Source organism: Cryptotermes secundus, unplaced genomic scaffold (assembly GCF_002891405.2).
Source record: "Cryptotermes secundus unplaced genomic scaffold, Csec_1.0 scaffold295, whole genome shotgun sequence".
Classification (NCBI taxonomy): domain Eukaryota; kingdom Metazoa; phylum Arthropoda; class Insecta; order Blattodea; family Kalotermitidae; genus Cryptotermes; species Cryptotermes secundus.
This window is the reverse complement of record NW_019729213.1, coordinates 406,697-426,065: the sequence shown is the minus strand read 5'-3', so window position 1 is coordinate 426,065 and position 19,369 is coordinate 406,697. Positions and strand designations below refer to the sequence as shown.

Genomic DNA, 19,369 nt, shown 5'->3' with positions numbered 1-19,369 from the left:
CATCCATTCAACAAATGTTTCATATATTTTAAAATACAAGGTTAAGATGAATAACTCAATATGCCTATTCCACTACGGAGTCTTAAGTCGTATTAACCTTCTGACGTGGCCGCGCCATAGCTCAAGCGGTTAGTCACTGGCTTCCCACCGCGTCGGCCGGGGTTTGATCCCGGGTCTGGTCAAGTGGATTTGCGGTGGACAAAGTGGCACTGGGGCAGGTTTGCTTCGAGTACTTCGGTTTCCCCTGCCAATCTTCATTCTACCAATTGCTCCACAATCACCCTCATCTATCATCTGGAGCTGGTACAATAGGCTAGAAGTGGCCGCAGTACAAGGGACTTAGTCCCACCCCATTAGCATTAAAAAAATCCTTCTGATGAATACAATTACAGTTCATGTCATAAATTCTGCATGGAGCATGACTCTACCCTTAGGTTTTCCGGTTTTCAGCTCCTGTAGGATGCAGACATATACGAAATGCCGACAGCTTCTGATGATATTGTGACGGACACATCGAGAGACAGAAAAACTCGTCATGAAAGTGTTTTGGCCTCTTTAAACTTGGCTCCTGAATGGGACAAAATATAACGAAAACATTTCCATGTGCAGAATACGAGTAAAATACCCGACTCCATCTTACGCAAAAATTTTACAGGTTAGAAATTAGGAACTATTAAAAAGTATTTACCTTTTACCTCCAAATCTCCTTTCACGTGTTTTAAAATGTTAATGATTTACGCTTCGTGCTTCTGTTTTCATGATGTCACTTTATATTAAATTATTTAACGCGTTTCCGTCACTTCATGATTATCTGCCATAACACAACCACCATTTTTTTGTCCACTAGCATTAACGCACGCCCACGGTTCACGTGTTTGTTTTGTTTTGTGTATCACTTACCTATCGAAGAACGTTCATAAATGTCTTACGTACAATTAAGTTCTTCCGTGTTGCTATTAGGAAACATTCATTATTCCAAATTGCATTGCTATGCGAAAATATCGTCTGAGCGAATGAAAGAGTCAATTCTCTTTACAGAACACATAATTACGCCTGCTTCCATATGCATCGGTTTCTAAATAAAAGACAAGTTTGGTCTATAACTAACATTTCCTCCAGCCACCAGAGTTGGTTGGATTGTCGCTAAAATTACAGCAGCGCTATCACATGCACAGAGCAACGATAGCTCAGTCGGTATAACAATGGGTTAACGTCCGACATTTTCGGGTTCTGTTCTCGGAAAGGAAAAGAATTTTCCTCTTCTCACGGCTTAACCATCCTCCTGTAACTGGTGCTAATAAGTGTAATAAATTAAGTCCTGATCACCGTACTACATATTTGGATACCAAGGATATGACTGTCCCCAGGCTTGACGCAATGAGGAAAATTATGGGAAGAGTAAAAGTACAGATGAAGAGTATGTTTACAGTAGGGATGTAAAATTCCAGATTAGTGGGAAAACTTGGGGTGTTGTTTGGCAAAAGAATTACTGACAGAATGTTCTCTAGAAATAAATACTTTTTAAAATAAAATGTCACTGAATTATTAAAATATTTTTAAATTTATACACACAATATATTTATATTAAAACTAAAAAAATATAATCCAATTTAAACCACTTTCTACCACAGCTCATCTCCGTTCAAGAAGTAGATTGTGACGAATGCTCCAAATTTTGTAATTCACAATACAATGACAGAAAGCTTCTCATGACACAGTTCACAATCTTTGAAAATAAAAACGAATAAATATACTGGTAATTCTTATACTAAAGAAGAAAAATTCTTATAAAATATCAGTGTATCTTAAAAGCCTATTATAGGCCAAATACTGCTGAGGAACTTCTTATGTAAATAAATTTACAAACGATTTCCTATATAAGCTGAATTATCAGCTTCTTCTAATGATTCTTCAGATAACAATTTCTGTTTATCATCCTTTGCCTTTTTCGATTGTTTCCTCTTGCGACGATGAATGACACCATCTTCCTCATCCATTATGCGGATCATCTGAGACTGGTCAGATGAGTCGATTGGGGCCACAGAGATATCTCTCACAGCTCGGAACTTACCACAGTTGTTAATATGTTCATTTTCCAATCGGAAGAAGTTCCATACAAACCGTCTACAAATAAAGTTATATTTCATTGTAGCATATACAGAGTTGTTCAAATCATTATAAACAAAAATAATGGGTTGTTCTGCAGAATAAATGAAATAGAAATCAGAACTGATGTGCAGGAGGGCTTGAATTAAATGAAGTTAGACCAGAACTGAATAGAGTAAATAAATGCTCATAAAAATAACTTATTTAAAACACAGACAGTAAAAGTATTTAACAGTATATATCAAAACAGTTTTAGTTACTAAATGTAAATGTACATTCATTGAAAATAAGCTCTGTAAATTTTACATTGAGTGTTCCATTCAATGTTAGACATATCATGATAGGATTTAAAGTGCATTGTTTAACAACACACAAATTATTGTCAGCGCAGTGATGGTATGTCATAGTGACAGCATGATGGTGTTTGTTCAAAATAAACGAGGGTAAGTCAATAAGTAAGTTACAAATGGACATAGAACTTAAGCAAATAAGAGTACTGATTTGAAAAATGCTTCTTTCAAACCAGTACCCTTATCTGTTTAAGTTCTACATCCATTTGTAACTTACTTATTGACTTACCTATGTATTTACCTCATGACTCATAGTATGCGAGTTCAAATACCCGGCGGAGGTCGTCGAATTTTTAAGGGCGGAAAAATCAGGGAACAAGTCCTTCGGGAGGGACTTTAAGCCGTGGGTCCCGTGTCGTAGCTTTACGTCACGTAAAAGAACCTCATATCTCCAAAGGAGGTCACTGAGCCAAATTAACGGATGTTTCCCGCCCAACAGCAGTCTCTAATANGGTAGATGGGGGAAGCATTATAGATACCTCTCAGCTAGTAGAGCCGGTCTCGCTGGCTGGGCGGGACTGATGGTAAGCACCAGTACCGGTAGGATATAGAGACTGGTAGAAATCATAGAGGGAAGCACAATGGACCAATACAGGTCTCAGTGCATGGGGAAACCCACCCTCTCCAGTAACTAACTAACTACCTATGTATTTCCCTCTTGGAATACACAACAAGACACAGTAATCAGTTTGAGGAAATATGGTTAAGTATTCATGCCATATAAAATCTTTTTGAGACCATCATTTGCCACCCTACAGATATTTACATTGTATTTGACTTCATTTCAGGTACAGAAAATCATGTACTGGAGTACCAGCTGTAGTGACTCTCTCCTGTAAATGTCACAAGTCAGGAGTAGTCTTGGTTTAGACAACTGTTTTCACATACTGCCATATAAAAATCAAAATGTGTGAGATGTGGACCGTTTGGAAGCCAAGTCATTGGTCCAATCTTCCAATTAAACTGATATTAGAATTTGGGACAAACATAATGGCTGATACGAGATTGGGTCCCATCTTGTTATGAAACAACTGCAGCTGCTCTTTTACTTGTGGTGATGTCAATTTTTGGAAAGCACTAGAACTTAACTAGCTGTTGAATACATCACAAAAAGAAATCCTAAGATTCTATGTCTAAAATTAAATGCAATATTAAACATTAGGGAGTCCCGGCGCAGCATGGACACCGCAGACAACTCGCAAGCAGCAGCATCACGTCGGGGTCACCAATGTGGGATGTCGTATGAATGAAGAGACAACCACTAGTTGAACTGTCCTGTAGGATTTATTGCAGCTGCACAGTATACACAGACGGATAACAATAGTGAACTGTAGAAACTAGAACCGTAACTGTCACTCAGTGTATCTTCTTATATAACCTAGAGTCGGATATATGGAAAACGGTTACGCAATAGGTGCTGCTATTGCCGGTTACCGTGTTTACTAGTTCCCTAGCAACCGCTGTTTACTTGTCGCTGCTAAGCAATGAAGCTTGCGTTGTCACGCTTGTTTGAATGTGGGCAGCTCCCACAGTTGTTTATACTCTAATAAATTCTTAATGTGACATTATTTATGACCTCTAAGAATAATAATTATTTGCTTGTGTCTCTGTTCTTTCCAAACCAAAAGTTACAATTGAGAGTGCACATTAAATTATTAGAACTTGTGGGGTTACAATAGTAAACACTGTTATTTAAAAAATCTAATTTTTAAGATCAGATACAAAACTGCAACACTGTGACATATATACATAAATACACTTGAACTTCTGATGGAAGACACACAACCAAACTCATCACATTTAAACATATAAAAGGTAGCACTCAAGGATGAGTATTACTGATGTCCAATATTTTAAAAGTGCCAACACTGTTACTGGCCATGACAGAGCAGTCACAAAAATAACAGAAAACATTTCAGAAAATGGAAAACTGCTTGGCCTTTGACTGTGTATATAAAGCAAGTATGAAAGGAAGACAGAAAGTGTTAAAATTACATGTTTTGAAGTCAGTCATATCTACAATTCTAACAATCAGTTACTAAATTATTTGTTATGCACCTAAACACTTCTAAAGGTGAAATTATAGAAGTCAATCACAACTACAATTTTAACAATCAATTACTAAATTATTTGTTACATACCTAAACACTTCTAAAGGTGAAATTATAGAAGTCATCAAATCTCCACTGATGTAATCAGCTTCAGTAAGGATATATGAATATGCCCAAGCAAACCTCAGTACAAGATCTTCTACAATAGCAAAATAGTAGAAACTCTGCAAATGAAAAATTTATTGCTGAAGCAGGGGTGACCCACGAAGAAACATTGTGAAAATGATAAACAAAATTTTAAATATAAGTTGTAGGGAAAGGGATGTTGGCACAGTTTGGAACACTGATCACATAAGTCTTTTATTTGCTGATGACATTAAGGTTGTGTTGCAATTGTATATACACATTATTCAGACACAAAAGACACACTGAAAAGAACCAACTACAATTTACATCAACAGATAAATAAAAAAAAAATATTACCCTGATAACACAATCCCAAAAAAACTAACATTTTTGGATTCAAAGAAAACAACAAAAGAAGCACTCTACTTAATATCACAAAGCCTGCTGTCTTCAATAAAAATAAATATTCAACATGTAATTACTTATATGTTCCAAACAATACTGCTCCACATGTTAATCTATTTGTTCTTCTTTAAGCTTTCACTGAGAAGAATTGTACATCTTCACATTAGTCAGTCTCACTCAGATGAAATATAAATATTTGAATTTTTAAGTGCCCATATATTCCTGCCATTTTAAAATCTACAAATTACCCTAAGGTCCACCAATGGTTGCATGCCATCCTATTAAAACACTTGTACTATAAATGGCATCAAAAGAAGAATACAATTTTTGTGGCTCCAAAAAGAAAACGGTCCAAGAATCTTGATTTGAAACAAACAATTTGAAACTTATTATACTCTTTGCTGTAACAGGTAATTCTTCTTTTGCAGACAAATGAAAATATTAATTGATAATTGAACAACTGTTTATAAGAACTAGTATTTAAAAGTAAGCATTAAACAGAAAATAAATTCATCTTTATACATCACACTATTCTATTCACATACTATTAACAGATACAGTGGATATGAGCAATATGTGACATTTAGCTAGGATGGGGGAGATAAGAGACACATACAGAACGGTGGATGCAAAGCCTCTGGGGAAACATCCATTTGGAAGACAATGAAGGAGACAGGAGAATAATACTAAGACAGATCTTAAGGAGCTAGAGTGTGTGGATGGGAGGTGCATGTTTGTATGTATGGCGAGCTACAATATGAGTAGTATTGAACTTCTTATTCTATTACAATAGTGTTAGTTATTAGTGATGAAGCAGCAAGAAAATTGGGCAAACATTGTGGACATTGTCAGGAGAAGGAGTGTACTGCTGTATATGTCCCAGAGGAGAAAAGTAGAGAAGTGGAGTACTTTTATCCAATGGAACAATGCATATTTTTAATAACAAAAATTTCAAGTATTAAACTGACACATATATTGGACATCCTCCATTGACTCATTTTTAATTGAAGTACAATTTTCAGACCAGGCTCCTAATGAAAGAGTTTCAGTCTCTCTTTCTTCTCCATCAACACTAAAAAATTGACGAAATATCAGTTTTTACTTTATTAATTGTGACATTGTTCACTTGATTGAGTACTCTGTGGGACTTCATGTGATGTAGGCAATTTAATAATTTTGAGTCATAAAAAAGTATTTTGGCCTGAAGAAAATCTCCAATTGGCATTTTTCCATTATATTTAAATATGTAAATTAACTGTAATTATCCACTTAAGTTATAAATAAAAGTTATTTTATATAATGTTCAATGAATATCAGAAAACTATGAACTTATTTCACACATTGTAATTAGTTTAACGGCTGGTAGCATGACATATGTTGCACAAAGGTGGCAAAGCAAGAAGACTCAGGGAACACAAGAAGTAGCTGAACTGGAAAATGTCAAATCATAGTCGTCGTTGAGATAAATAACATCATCATCATCATCATCATCATCATCACAGTGAATTAACAACAACAACAACAACAACAACAACAACAACAATGACGACGATACATTAAATCCTGAATAAAGGCAGGTGTCAGTGGATAACTTCAGTAACCATGTCACAAGCTACCTGCACTGTAAGTGAAACTGACAGTTATCTAATGTTGTTATTATGAATACAGTATTTATGAAGTTGGGGGCAAACAGTAGTGTAATTGTTTGAGGCACTATGTTACAAACCAGAAGGTCATAGGTTCAATTCCCGATGAGGTCACTGCACTTTTCACCGACTTAATCCTTCCAGCCACATTATGGCCCTAGTGCTGATTCAGCCTCTAACTGAAATGAGTATCAGGAATCTTCCTGGGGGTAAAAGGTGTCCACCATGTAAGACTGACAATATCTCCGCTATCTGTCAGCTGACTGTCTAGAAAATGTGGGAGCCTCAATATCTTACAAAACTATGGGCCTCCACAGCCTGTTACAGGAATAGCTTTACCTTTTTTATCGTTTATGACATTACTAAAATACGTACATGAGATTTACGGTAAATTTCAAACTGCGGTCAATAAAGAAAATTTTACTGCTTGAACAAAACGATCCTAAGGTTAGAGAAACCATACATTGTATTCATAGCAGACTATGGGCTTCTCTGTAAACAAGGCGATCTCATAAACCTCCTATCAGAAATTGGGGGGGAAGGACAGCCACCCAGAAAGTAAGGTGATTTCATAAGCTTCCTAACAAAAATTATGGGAGGATAAACAGACAGTCAGCAAAGTGATGACATAAGCATTATTTTATTAAAAAAAAGGTAATTAGGTTAAAAATGGACACTTTCAATAACTCATTTCTTTTTGTCAATGGGAATATTAGTAAGACTGTGATTACTTTTTCTGCAGAATATATTCCTAAGATAATCATAAATATTAAATTTAAATTCAGTTTATTTTAATAAAAATGTAGGTGAGTAAAGTTTGTTTTAGCAATAGGAAATACTGGGTTTTTTGGCTTTGAAAATCATCAGCTATTTGATACAACTCCAAAAAACAGAATGTTTAAGAAACTCTATCTATTTCCATCCTCAGGTGGAAGACTGGGAGGCACCTACTCTGCTGGGTCCGTTAGAAAGAGCTAACCTCAATTCACTGGACAACATATGTGTTATATACTACTGATAGAACCCTTCAGAATCTAGTTGATGCTTTAACAAGTCTGCTGAGAAATAAAGTAATAAATAAAATTTTGTTCATGTCATGAAATATCTATTAATATTACTTACTGTTGAAGAATAAACAGTTTCTTCCCTGAGAAACTTGTTTTCTCCTGCTGATTTGTCAAATAAACCCCAGTCCATTTTGATATCCCATGTGTAAGCATAACAAGAGCTCACTACTGATGCAAATACCCACAGGTATAAATATGGATTGTCTAATGCATCTTCATATTCATCTGGAACATAACGTAACCCTGTATTTATTAATCTCCATATACATTTCATTTATGTCATTTTGAGCACATTGACAGTAAAGCATTTAATAACTATAAAATGCTTGATTTAGATGGGCACAACATTTTTCTACCAGTAATGAATATATCACAAATCAAATAAAACTGTACATTAAACAAACAAATATAAAAATTCTCACCATCATGTAATGAGCGCAGGGTTCCAAACAAAACAACTAGGAACGTTGAGGAATATTTCCCAGCATTAACCAAATGAGGGAAGGCTTCTTTTGTGTCACGGTACCGCCTAAGGCACTGTGCAAACCGAAACCATGCCGGAAGGCAGTTCACAATTGGTCTTATAACCCAGTCATTCTCCACACATTCATCTGTTTCTGTGAGCAAAACTACCAACATTTACAGTAATTATAACCTGATATATGGATTGCTATAATGTTGTATTAGCACTAGTACTTGTAGAAGTAGCAGTAACGGTAGCAGTAGCAGTAGAGTAGTGAGAGTAGCAGCAGCAACAACAGAAATAATTGTGGTGGTAGTGTATTAATGAAGATAATATTATGAAATTTAAACAATTTAAAATTGAAGCAGTGATAATAATTACTATAACAATAATAGCAATATAGTCCAATAAAATCAACTTTATAGAGTGTATCTGAAACTAAAGTAAAAGCCTGCAGATTCAACAAATATAAAATTGAATTTCAGTTGAAACTATAAAAATATAACGCTGGAGATAAAAGTTTTCAATTCTGTAACTATAAACAAATATTCACTGTAAAATAAAAGTAACAGTACCTCCTGCATTTAACCAGTCACCATTTCTTACATAGAAACAGATGAGAAATTCAAAATCAAGAAGTGCTGCCACTAAGCTGTTCAGCTGATCAGCCAACCAGAAATCAGCAAAGCCCACATGAAAGAAGGGTGCTGCAAGGATTCTGCCCTAACAAAATAAAACATTATATTAGAATGCTTGCCTATTCTACACTTCTTAGACCCAGGCTTTTACGATAATGCTTACAAAAGACATGTGGCAACAAGATATAGCTTCAACTTCACTTAAATATATAGCTTGCTACTTCAATTTCTTTAAAGTTGACTGCTGGTTAGTAGTGATTTCACTTTATCTCTGAATTTGTTTTACATTTTTACTAGGCTAGTGTGAACTGAAGCTTTCTTTGAATGTTTACTTTTCTCTGTTTATCTAACACTTCCAAAACTTGTAGGTCAATTGTATTTGAAAATAAAGCAGTTTTGTTAAGAGTAGTAAAGAAGAAAGGATGTACAGTTGTCACAATTTGTAAGATCTAAGATTTTCACAGCAGTAAAGTTTCATGCACTATTGCAGCCTTCTGGGTTATAACACCATGGGTAGCAGTGTTCCTCCAAAAGGTTAGTATGCATCTATCAGATGATGTCACAATTTATTTTAAGGTACCAGAAATTCTGGTACCTGAGCAGCTGAGAAAGTTTACAAAAGCTGAAGACAAGATAAATGGTTACTGGCCAGAATTTGCACCAAAAATCTCCTGAATAAGGAGCAGGCATGCTACCTACTACACTGCAGTACCTGGATCAGATCTTGGTGACATCACTTATTTGCCTGAAGTACATTTCTTTCTCTGAACCCTCTTAGTCTGCATGCTTCTGCATAGATCTCTATTACATGTCCAGTACAAAATTTCACATTTGCTTGTTGTTGATTACATATATTTCAATGTTCATTTTCAGCTATGTAAGAATCTTGGCTAACACAATATAGTGGGTAGACTGTATAGACCTCTATAGTAATTGGGTAACAGCAATCTGCTACTGTCTTATATCCAGATTCGGATCAAGGATTCACATTGTAGTAATTACTAGAAAAAAGAAAGAAAAAGTTCATACTATGTGGTGAAACCACAGGCAATCTATGTACTTCACCTTCACAGAGAGTCCCAGGGCATCCAGGTTATAACAGTTATTTTTGTACTACGCAATAACGTTCTTTATTTTGTCCCATAAAATTTGTCATAACGTAGTTTAAAATTCACAAAATACTGAAAAATGTATTGCAGTGAATACATGAGACGTGAACAATAAAATAATGAAAATCTTAACCAGAGGGGTTTGAAGATAATTGGTGTGAGACCTCAGAAATTGGATACTAAACAATGGGAAACCTTAAAAAAGAAACATTAAATGGAGAACCCACTCTACTTTCACATCTTCCTGATGAAGAAATTTTGCCACACTAATGATGAATCAGGAAAACAAAATCACAACAAAAGTGCTAGATTGTTATCTATTTTTCTGGAGGCACTCTTTTCAACTACTTTTAAAATTCCATTTTCATTAAATATTCTTTTTTTATCTTTTAATACATAAGACAGCATTGCAATAACATATACTGTTATCTACTTACCATAACTCGTAATGCCCAGAACCGAGCTTCATGCCTGAAGACCTTCATAGGATTCAGGATAAACACAATCATGATGACAGTGAGTGCCAATGGATTCACATACGGTGAAATACTCAAGGAGGCACTATATAGGAAGCTGAGCAGACTCAGAGTCCAGATGACACCAAAGATGGCTGCTAGTTCCATAAGGTGCTGCTCAGACAGGTGGTTCCGGGGATCCAGTTCAAAGATAAGCACATGATTCACACCTGATGAGCGCCATCCATACACATTTACACCCATGAGGAACAAGAACTCTATGATAAGCAGTGGCCCACGGTACAGTCGCAATGCTACCTTCAGGTTTTCCCGAGAACCTTCATGAAATATGGCTGCCAGGAAATATATTTAAATAAATAAAAAAACAAGCAGTGAAAGAAATAAAATTACATATAGCAGTCATAATACTATGATAACACATACATACCGAAGTACTTGTACGTAAGGAGTGCCATCTCTGTACATCTCCACAATTCTTACACTTGGAGAGCTATCAATACCTGTTACTGAATAACAATAACCAGTTCTTATATGCTGCAAACATTATATTTGTTCACTGTTGCTTCATTGCTTGGAAACTGTTTAATACAAGTACGTTCTACGATCACTATGCATTATACTGCCAGTAAATGGCAGTGCATATGAGGTACTCTTCTTAAATTTGTATGTGCTGTCTATTCATAAAATTTCAGTAACATTTTCTTTGGTCGACACCATCATTAGAACTTCAAATCTCACACAAATGTGTTTCCTTTTATTTGTTCTGTGTGTGTGTGTGTGTGTGTATGTGTGAATGTGTGTGCTAGTAAAATTGTCTTGAGAGCAACTGTATTTCAGAAGAAATTGCTGTTTCCATTTTCAGGGCAGAAAATTAACTTGTATGCACTTATTCTACTGACATAGGGGGGAAAATTTCTGGCCGTCCACTCCGGACTCAGACAAAAAAGTTTAAATTATTCATCCTACTTCTTGCTCTTCTAACCTGAAATTGAAGGTAGCAGGTTCCTTTGATATTTTAGTACCTATCTAATGAATTTCACGGTGCTGTATCCCAAAAGACAGCAATTTTGATACTTAAATGCTGTAAATCTAAAATCTCATGTCATTTTTATTATCATCATATAATCAGGAGCATTGTAATCCGCCATCATTGGAGAACAGTTTATGTTGTATTCTTACCTGACAGCACAACAGCAAGGAACAGCACAATAAATGAGCCTGAAAAGAGCCCCACTTTGAAAGTTGTCCAGGGACTCTGCTGCTCCCCAAGTGGTGGCACTCTCAGCCTCTTCATGGCCCTTTGACGATCACCACCCTCAAGCTCTATCGTTACAGTCGTCTCAGTCTCGGTGATCAGACGATCTATGTCCTTATTCGTGTTGATATGAGAGGTCTCAACATACTCCACTCTCCAACGAACTCCAGTATCCACTGATAGTAACTGATTTAAAAAGATAAATCAAACTTATATGCAGATAATAATGCATAAAATTAGTAGGTACATCTAATAAGCCAAAAAAGATGCTATTAGGTGAAACAAAATAATGTTATCCTAAACTGTACAGTAAGACAGTATTAAAGCTCAATCTACAAAATATGGCAAAAATATAATATTCTCTTTTACAATTAGTATGGAAGCCTTACAGGACAGTTGTACATATCAAAATGGTTCAAAAGCTGAGATTAATAAACTCACTTTGTCATGTTTCTTGAGGATCTTCCTAAAGCCTGTGAAATTGAGGTTCTGGTAATTCTGAAGTAAAATCAGGCTCAGATAGAATTCACTGAAAGCCAGCTTCAGCTCCTGAATCTTGCGAGCAGGAACATTTGGTCTCCCAGCTGCCTTTTCCTTCATTGGAGATTTATTACTGTTCTTGTTGTCGCCCAATGAAATTCTCAATTCATTTTGCAATCCAGCAAATTTACGTGTTGCTTCAGCCATTTTTTCTGAAATAAGATTAATAATTTTAACAGTACATAAAGCAGTATTCCTATTCTTCGCAGTTAAAAACTAGTGACATCTGTAATTACCTGAGTAGAATGTATTTATTTTTGCGAGTTCTTTGTCACAGTAATGGAAAAAGTGTTCATCGAAGTTAGCAAAGTGTCTCGTGAGAACTTCAGGTTCCACTGATTCTGCAGAAGGAGCCTCTTCAACAGCAGCATACAACATGGCCTTCAATTCCTACAATAAAAATAAGATAATAAAGGTGTTGCCCTAGGTGTAATCCTAGATTTAACAGACATCCTCCCTAGCAGTACAGCTAAATATTTCAGAATCAAAAGAAGACTCAAATATTCATTCACCTGACACTCTTGTTCAAACACAAAAATAAATTTATTAAAACTATATGATGAAAAGTTCTTGCTATGAATGGGTATGTACATTATTTATGTACAATAAATTTACTAAAAATATGCAGAAAATAAAGCAGTCAAAATTAACTACAAGTTAAGTTGTCATGACATGAAATAAAAATCATCATAAAAAGCTTTGAAGATTTTATAGTGGTGGGTGCTCAGATTGTCGGCATTTGGTTTATAACAGTGGGTAATTTGTAGACAGACACCAACATTTTGAAGGAAAATCCTGCCCCAATTTTCAGTGCTGATGTGTGTACGATGAGGAACTGTTAGGTTATATGAGAAATTTGCAAGGAAAGTGGCCACTCTGAGCCACGGGAGGACAAGCAGAGAATCGAGCCTAGTCCAGGTCAGTAGGATGAGTAAAAATTTCCTTCCTACCATGAAAAACAATATTATGGCCCTGAAAAGAACTTTTTACCTGTTTCATATTCTTATCATCCTGAACAGGGTTCCAGCTCCACACCCCTGACTTCAGATTCCTTGTAACCTGTCTATATAACCAACTAATTCTTCAACCTTCGTACTTCAACATTGAAGATGAAGGTAATGTGTTCCTCTGAAATGTCAGCATGCACCTATAAAACTACAAATTGGAGTTATATCCTATGAGATGTAATGCCATGTAGTCTACTGAATGTCAATGGATGTTTTGGAGAACATCTCACCTCCATCTTCAGGAAAAAAAAATAGGTGAAGCAAGAAACAGGTGGGAAGTAGAGCAAATTCAAAAATAAATTTTTTATGCTATGAAAGGCTCTGCTGGCCACCTGTTTCATGCTGGTTTTTTGCTTCGCTTATTTTTTGACCCTGAAGATGGAAGTTACATGTTCCTCCAAAATGTCGGTTGACTATCAATGGACTACACAGCATTATATCCCAGAAGACAGAACTCTTTATAACCACCGCTGTGAGAACCTCAAATCCTGCAAAACTACGCACTGTGATAACTGCAAAAACACAGTATGATATGATTTTAATACTTCTTCCATAACCAGACTGGGTAATGTAAGTCTGTAATTATATCAATTACTCTCACCCTGTGAGTGTTGGCCTACTACAAATGGGGTTGTCTAGTCCTCAAGAAATATTTAAGATGTAGTTGTATTCATGCAGAGCTTTGGCAGATTAGTATATTAATAAGATTTAATGGAGGTGCTTTCAAAAAACATAGTCACAGTTGCCAAATAATTCAGCGGTTTTTTTTTTTTGTGATTACTGGAATGCTTTAGCCTGTAGCTTATGTAGCTGTAGAGAAGCCATACAGTTATGTTCCTGTCATCAGTAACATTACTGGCAAAACATCCATTTCTGACACACAGCCATCCTCAAATGATTTTGCCAGACTGCATTTGGTTTCCACTTCTCTGGATTTCACAACAATAATTATTTTATACATCAAGGTAGACAGCCTTGCATCCAATCCTCAACCTGGAGGACCAGGTACAAGTGTTTATGTCCCCAAATAACAAGGTGGCCCAGTCATACTCCCAGGCACCAAGTACCTTTTCATCGCCTTTTATGACTCATTGGGCTGCAGTGGATGTATTCTTACCCACCTCCACACAGGGTTGTCATCAGTACACAGCCTGATAAGGACCAGCAACTTTGTGTCAAGCCACATGTTTTGCTGACTGGTAGAAATGAGGGGCTGTGTAAACTTATATATTATTGTAGCATACAGACATACCACAGCAAGTGAGAACCTCTGCACTAAGTTACACATTCATGCTTCAGAGTACATGCCATTCCTTACAGTCATAAACCAAGAATACAATACAAATGCATGTTATCTGAATACACTGTAAAATCCCACCTCATAACTAATGTACTGTTTCCTCCATTCAGGAGTGATGTGAGCTGACAAGTGCTCAGCAAATTTCATGCTGATGTTGTCCGTCAGGCTATATCAGAGCAAATAGTTGTTGGCTCCAGCTGGCATTTCTGTGAAATAGATAGTAATATCTGAACTCACAATGGTATCAGAAGAACACTCATAAGATAGATGCTATCTTAAAAAATGATTTCAACTGACAATTCTATGTTTAATACCGAATTAAATTTTGTATAATGATATTGTCAGAGATCTTATTTTATAAATGAAAATATGATGAGAGCTGTGGCAGTATTACTGCTGCCCATTTACTTGGGTACAAAAATAGTTTGGCTGAGATAGAGTTAGTAAATATTTTTTCGTAATCTCTCCAGCACTGCTCTTTCTTCCTAACTGACCTCTGTTCAAATTATGAGGGTTAAGAAATCTGCTCTCATGACAGAGGTTAGAGAAACATTTTAGAAAGATGAACCTTTTATTCACTACAAGGCAATGGGAATCAAAATAACTCCTCCATTATTACGAGACTAACAAATGCTAACCACAATTCCCCCAAAAGCAAATACTAAATGGCCAGGGCAGATTTTATGGTCTTTAATTTTTCACCAGGAAATTGACAGTGATGGAAACCAAATAATATAAATACAATTGAACATCTATGTATCCACAGTCCGTCAATAATGCAATAATTGTTTAGTCACCATTTAACACTTAACACAACATGTTTCGGCCATAGATGGTCATTTTCAGGTGTCTTAGGGCATCCAAACTGTTACACTGCTTTGATGTGCGCTAAAACCGAGCGTTGCAGTCCACTTAAAAATAACATAAAAAGTCCATTAAAATTTGTACTTCTTCACTAATGAAGACAACACCACACTCTTCTACAGGGAACAGCACACAAGCAAGGGGCATATAACAGATTGCAGACATAGCAAAACAACGGGCTAATGAACAGAAGAACAAGCTGCAGAAACGAACCTTCTGGAATAATCACATAGCTCTAAACAAGTGGACAACGCTCCTTAAGAGGTGGAATGGGATTTTACGAAAAAATTTAATAAAAATTTGAATGGACTTTTTATATTAATTTTCAGCAAAGGTGACAATTCAGTGAAGTATTTTAATCATTTCCATATATCTTGCTTTTACAGCAGAATATTCTTAGAGGCACGTCTAGTAACAAAATTGTGCACCCTTGATGCAAGAAGTTCGCTAGAAATCAACGTTGAACGAAGCCATCTATGGAAAACTTAATACAATCTTACATTTTTCCTTGTTCAAATATTATCAACATTATAAGTCATAAATAACTTCAGTAGTGGTGTGGTGTTATTAAACAGGTGATGTATCAATCTCATGCAGTCATCGATTCTAAATATTCCACAGGATAGAAACATTTTCATTCGAATGGTCCGCTAGAAGTTCTTACACATTAAATTCGTCTAATTAATATTTAAAAGAGTAGTTATTATAAAAAGTTTGTCTCCATAACGAAGATAGACTGGTTAATGTTGTTTGGTGAAATAATCACAGCATATTCGAAGACCCATACAAAGACCATTAATTGCGGCCAACACTCTTGAAAAATGCAGTTTTCTTAATATTAATGCAGTGATAACATAGTTATTAGCTATTTATATGGTTAAAGGATAGAAATTAATTTTCGTGGGGTTCCAGGCTCAAATCTCCGTTCAGAGAGCAGTTTTTTCAAGGTCTTCCTCATTCTCTTAAGTGAAATGACAGAACAGTATTAAATTCATTCCACAACTTTCATTTTTCATTATTCATTAACTATACACTCGATGTGACTTAAGTCTGAGCTACTCAGAGCGTCCTTAAATAAACTAGGAGTAAAATAAAATTAGGCAGGTAACGGTAGCCGAGCGGTCTAAGGCATGTGCTGTCTTCGTTCGCTCGGAAGCCGAGATCGTGGTTCGAATCCCACATAAGGTATTGATGTTTGGTATGCGTATGCGTTTATTCTCTGTTTGTGTTGCCTTGTGTTTAGGTAGAGGCATTGCGACGAGCTGATCACCCGTCCAAGGAGTCCTGCCTTCTGTAAACTGATCATGAAACCGAAAATCAAAGGCCAAGGACCAAGGGGGCTGTAGAGCCAATGAAAAACGAATAATATCGTTCTTGAAGTGAAAGAAGGTTCCCCTTGTCTAAGTAAAAAACCAAACATATTTTATGAATTTTCGAGCCATACATGGTTCCCTTCTTCTACTTAGAAAAATTCAGGATCTGGATATGCCCAAAATTCTTGGCGCCTTTCATTTTACATGAATTTCCATTTGGATTATTGTAACGCTGTTGTCAAAATATCGTTTTTGCCGACTGGTTGAACAATACGATATTCATTCATCAGTATAATCTGTCAGACGACAGGTCCACAGTCTCTTCCAAAACAGTTCCTCCACTTAATGCGATTTAGAGCTTTCTCCTTCAAATGAGAATATCCTTTTCTGTCCCCAAAGTCATCCAGCATCTTCTGACGTCTTCTTCCTCGTCTTCTAATCACTTCTATCCACCCCTCTATCTTCGCATACGTGGTATCTCTGTTTTTGGAAAGAGACTATCCAGGAAAAGTGATAACGTGGTAGTTTTTCCATTTGCTTTCCACATCGCAGTAGAACAGCCGTTTAAACCACTCTGGTCACGCATGTTGCTATACGAACTTGAACCATCTCGAGCATCATTTGCTCTGTGCTTCAAGTCGCTGTTGATGACGCTGAATACGATATGAGTCTTTGAAAATGCTAATGCATTTTCAACTGTTAATGAGAATAGATACGAAACAATTAGTTTCTTGTTGTGTATTTTACTATGTTGTCAGTAAAAAAAAGATAAAGCTATCCCTATAACAGGCCGTCGACGCCCCCACATTATCTAGACAATCGCCTCACAGATGGCGGTAAGGTTATCAGCCTTACACGACGGCCGCTCTGTACCCCCTAGGAAGATTCCTGGTACTCATGTCTGTTAAAGGCTGAGTCGACCCCAGGGACACAGTGCGGCTGAAAGGATTAGGTCAATTGATAAATCTAATGACCTCATCGGGAATCGAACCCGTGACCTTGCGGCTTGTAGCATAGTGCCTCAACCAACTATGCTACCGCGTGCCCTACTACGTTGTCAGTACNTGACTGCTGAACAAAAACAGGGTCGCGTGGAAGCAGGCTGTGCTTTGAAAGAAGAGTCCCGAAATGATGAAAACTTTTTTTCAGCGTTTTGCTGATGTTGCTGAGGCGAAGGAAAAAAGCGACGGAGGCGCTGTCAAGCATCTCAAAAGATGAATTTAGACAATGTTTTGAAAAATGGAATAAAAGACTACACAAGTGTATTAGTGTAAGTGGAGAGTACTTTGAAGGGGATTGAAGGTTTGTGCTTAAAATTTGAATAAATAAGTTTAAAAAAAATAAGTTCGGTTTCTTTTGGGTACCCCCTCGTATAGCATCACTGATTAATGATGACTTGGAAAGTATTTGGAAGGAAACAGTCGTGACTCAAGCGAGGTATTATCCCGGAATCTGCCTGGAAGAACTGAAGAAAAAAACGAGAAACCTCAACAAGAATAGCCTGTGTCCCAGCCGAGCAACTACGAAACACAAGCCTCCAGAATTATTGCTACGCTAACTTCTCGGTAAACTTTCAGGTTTACATTTGATAAACTCAAAGTAATCGGACTATACAAGTGAATATTACGCACATAAATAGCTCGTTATTTATTTATTTATTTATTTGGGAGCTGCGATAGAGCAGTCTGTAGAGTGACTAGCTATGGGTTGACGGCCGAGGGGTTAGAGTTCGACAGGGGCAAGATTTTCTCCTTTCCATGTCTTCGAGGCCGGTTCTTCGGCCCACCCACCCTCCTATCCAGTGGATACGGTGGGCTCTTTCCCCAGGGGTAAAGCGGCCGGGGCGTGATGGTGACCACTGACCTCCAACTAGTACGGAGGTCAACTGTACTTGGATCTTTACAACCACTCTCCCATACGTCTTCATGGCGTAGTGCTTAATTAGTTATAACCTCTTTATTATATCCGTCACAACACAACTAATATCAAGATCAGACCATTTTCGGCCCTGCTACGTTTCGGCTATTGATAGCCATCATCAGGCAAAGACATGATTTACACACATATACACACCACTGAACAGCAGCACCAACAAAATTGGATACAATATTATTAAAATATATAAAAACACTTGACGTAAAAAATACAATAAATCAAGTTATATAAAACAGAAGTATGATATAAAATAAGAATAAAATTCTTTTGATGTTTTTATATCAACGTGTCAGTCGTTGGTTTGTGATTTGTTTCTTCTTTCGTTCCCACGGACAAGTTGGAATATTCATACTTATGCGTATATAAAATTGTGCATGAGGCTCGTAATGTAGATGTAGTAAAGTGAATTATAATATTAATCAGTGCCTCATCTCACTAAGTATTTTCTGTACTGTAGGGAATGTAAACAACGACTCGTTGCATAATTAGTTATGCACAGGGACCTTCCCCCCCACCCCCCTCGGCACTGCAGTCCCAGTGGGCCTAGGCCTACCTCCATGAACTTCTCCGTTCACTTCGGTTTTTCTAGATCTTACACATTCAGTAGGACTCTTTGGGCGGGTGATCACCTCGTCGCTAGGCCTCTACCTGTACACAAACACAGAAACACACACACACACAAACTATACATCCATGTCCTGAGTGGGATTCGAACCAA

General features: G+C 36.7%; 1 protein-coding gene across 4 annotated transcripts in view; it reads right to left on the bottom strand.

Moving 5' to 3' along the window:
- Positions 1-332: 332 nt before the first annotated feature.
- Positions 333-19,369, bottom strand: part of LOC111865399 (xenotropic and polytropic retrovirus receptor 1) — a 41,501-nt gene continuing 22,464 nt past the window's right edge. For 2 of the 4 annotated variants that reach the window (XM_023853387.2, XM_023853388.2), the window contains 10 exons: positions 14,618-14,745; positions 12,469-12,622; positions 12,134-12,384; positions 11,617-11,878; positions 10,399-10,769; positions 8,790-8,937; positions 8,174-8,380; positions 7,807-7,976; positions 4,598-4,731; positions 334-2,124 (listed from right to left, as the gene is read on the bottom strand). In XM_023853387.2, the coding sequence (XP_023709155.1) occupies positions 1,860-2,124; positions 4,598-4,731; positions 7,807-7,976; positions 8,174-8,380; positions 8,790-8,937; positions 10,399-10,769; positions 11,617-11,878; positions 12,134-12,384; positions 12,469-12,622; positions 14,618-14,686 (2,031 nt within the window). In that variant the 5' untranslated portion in view covers positions 14,687-14,745 and the 3' untranslated portion in view covers positions 334-1,859. Of the gene's footprint in view, positions 2,125-4,597; positions 4,732-7,806; positions 7,977-8,173; positions 8,381-8,789; positions 8,938-10,398; positions 10,770-11,616; positions 11,879-12,133; positions 12,385-12,468; positions 12,623-14,617; positions 14,746-19,369 lie in introns of all 4 variants that reach the window. The other 2 variants (XM_033751807.1, XM_023853389.2) reach the window with 2 other exon arrangements.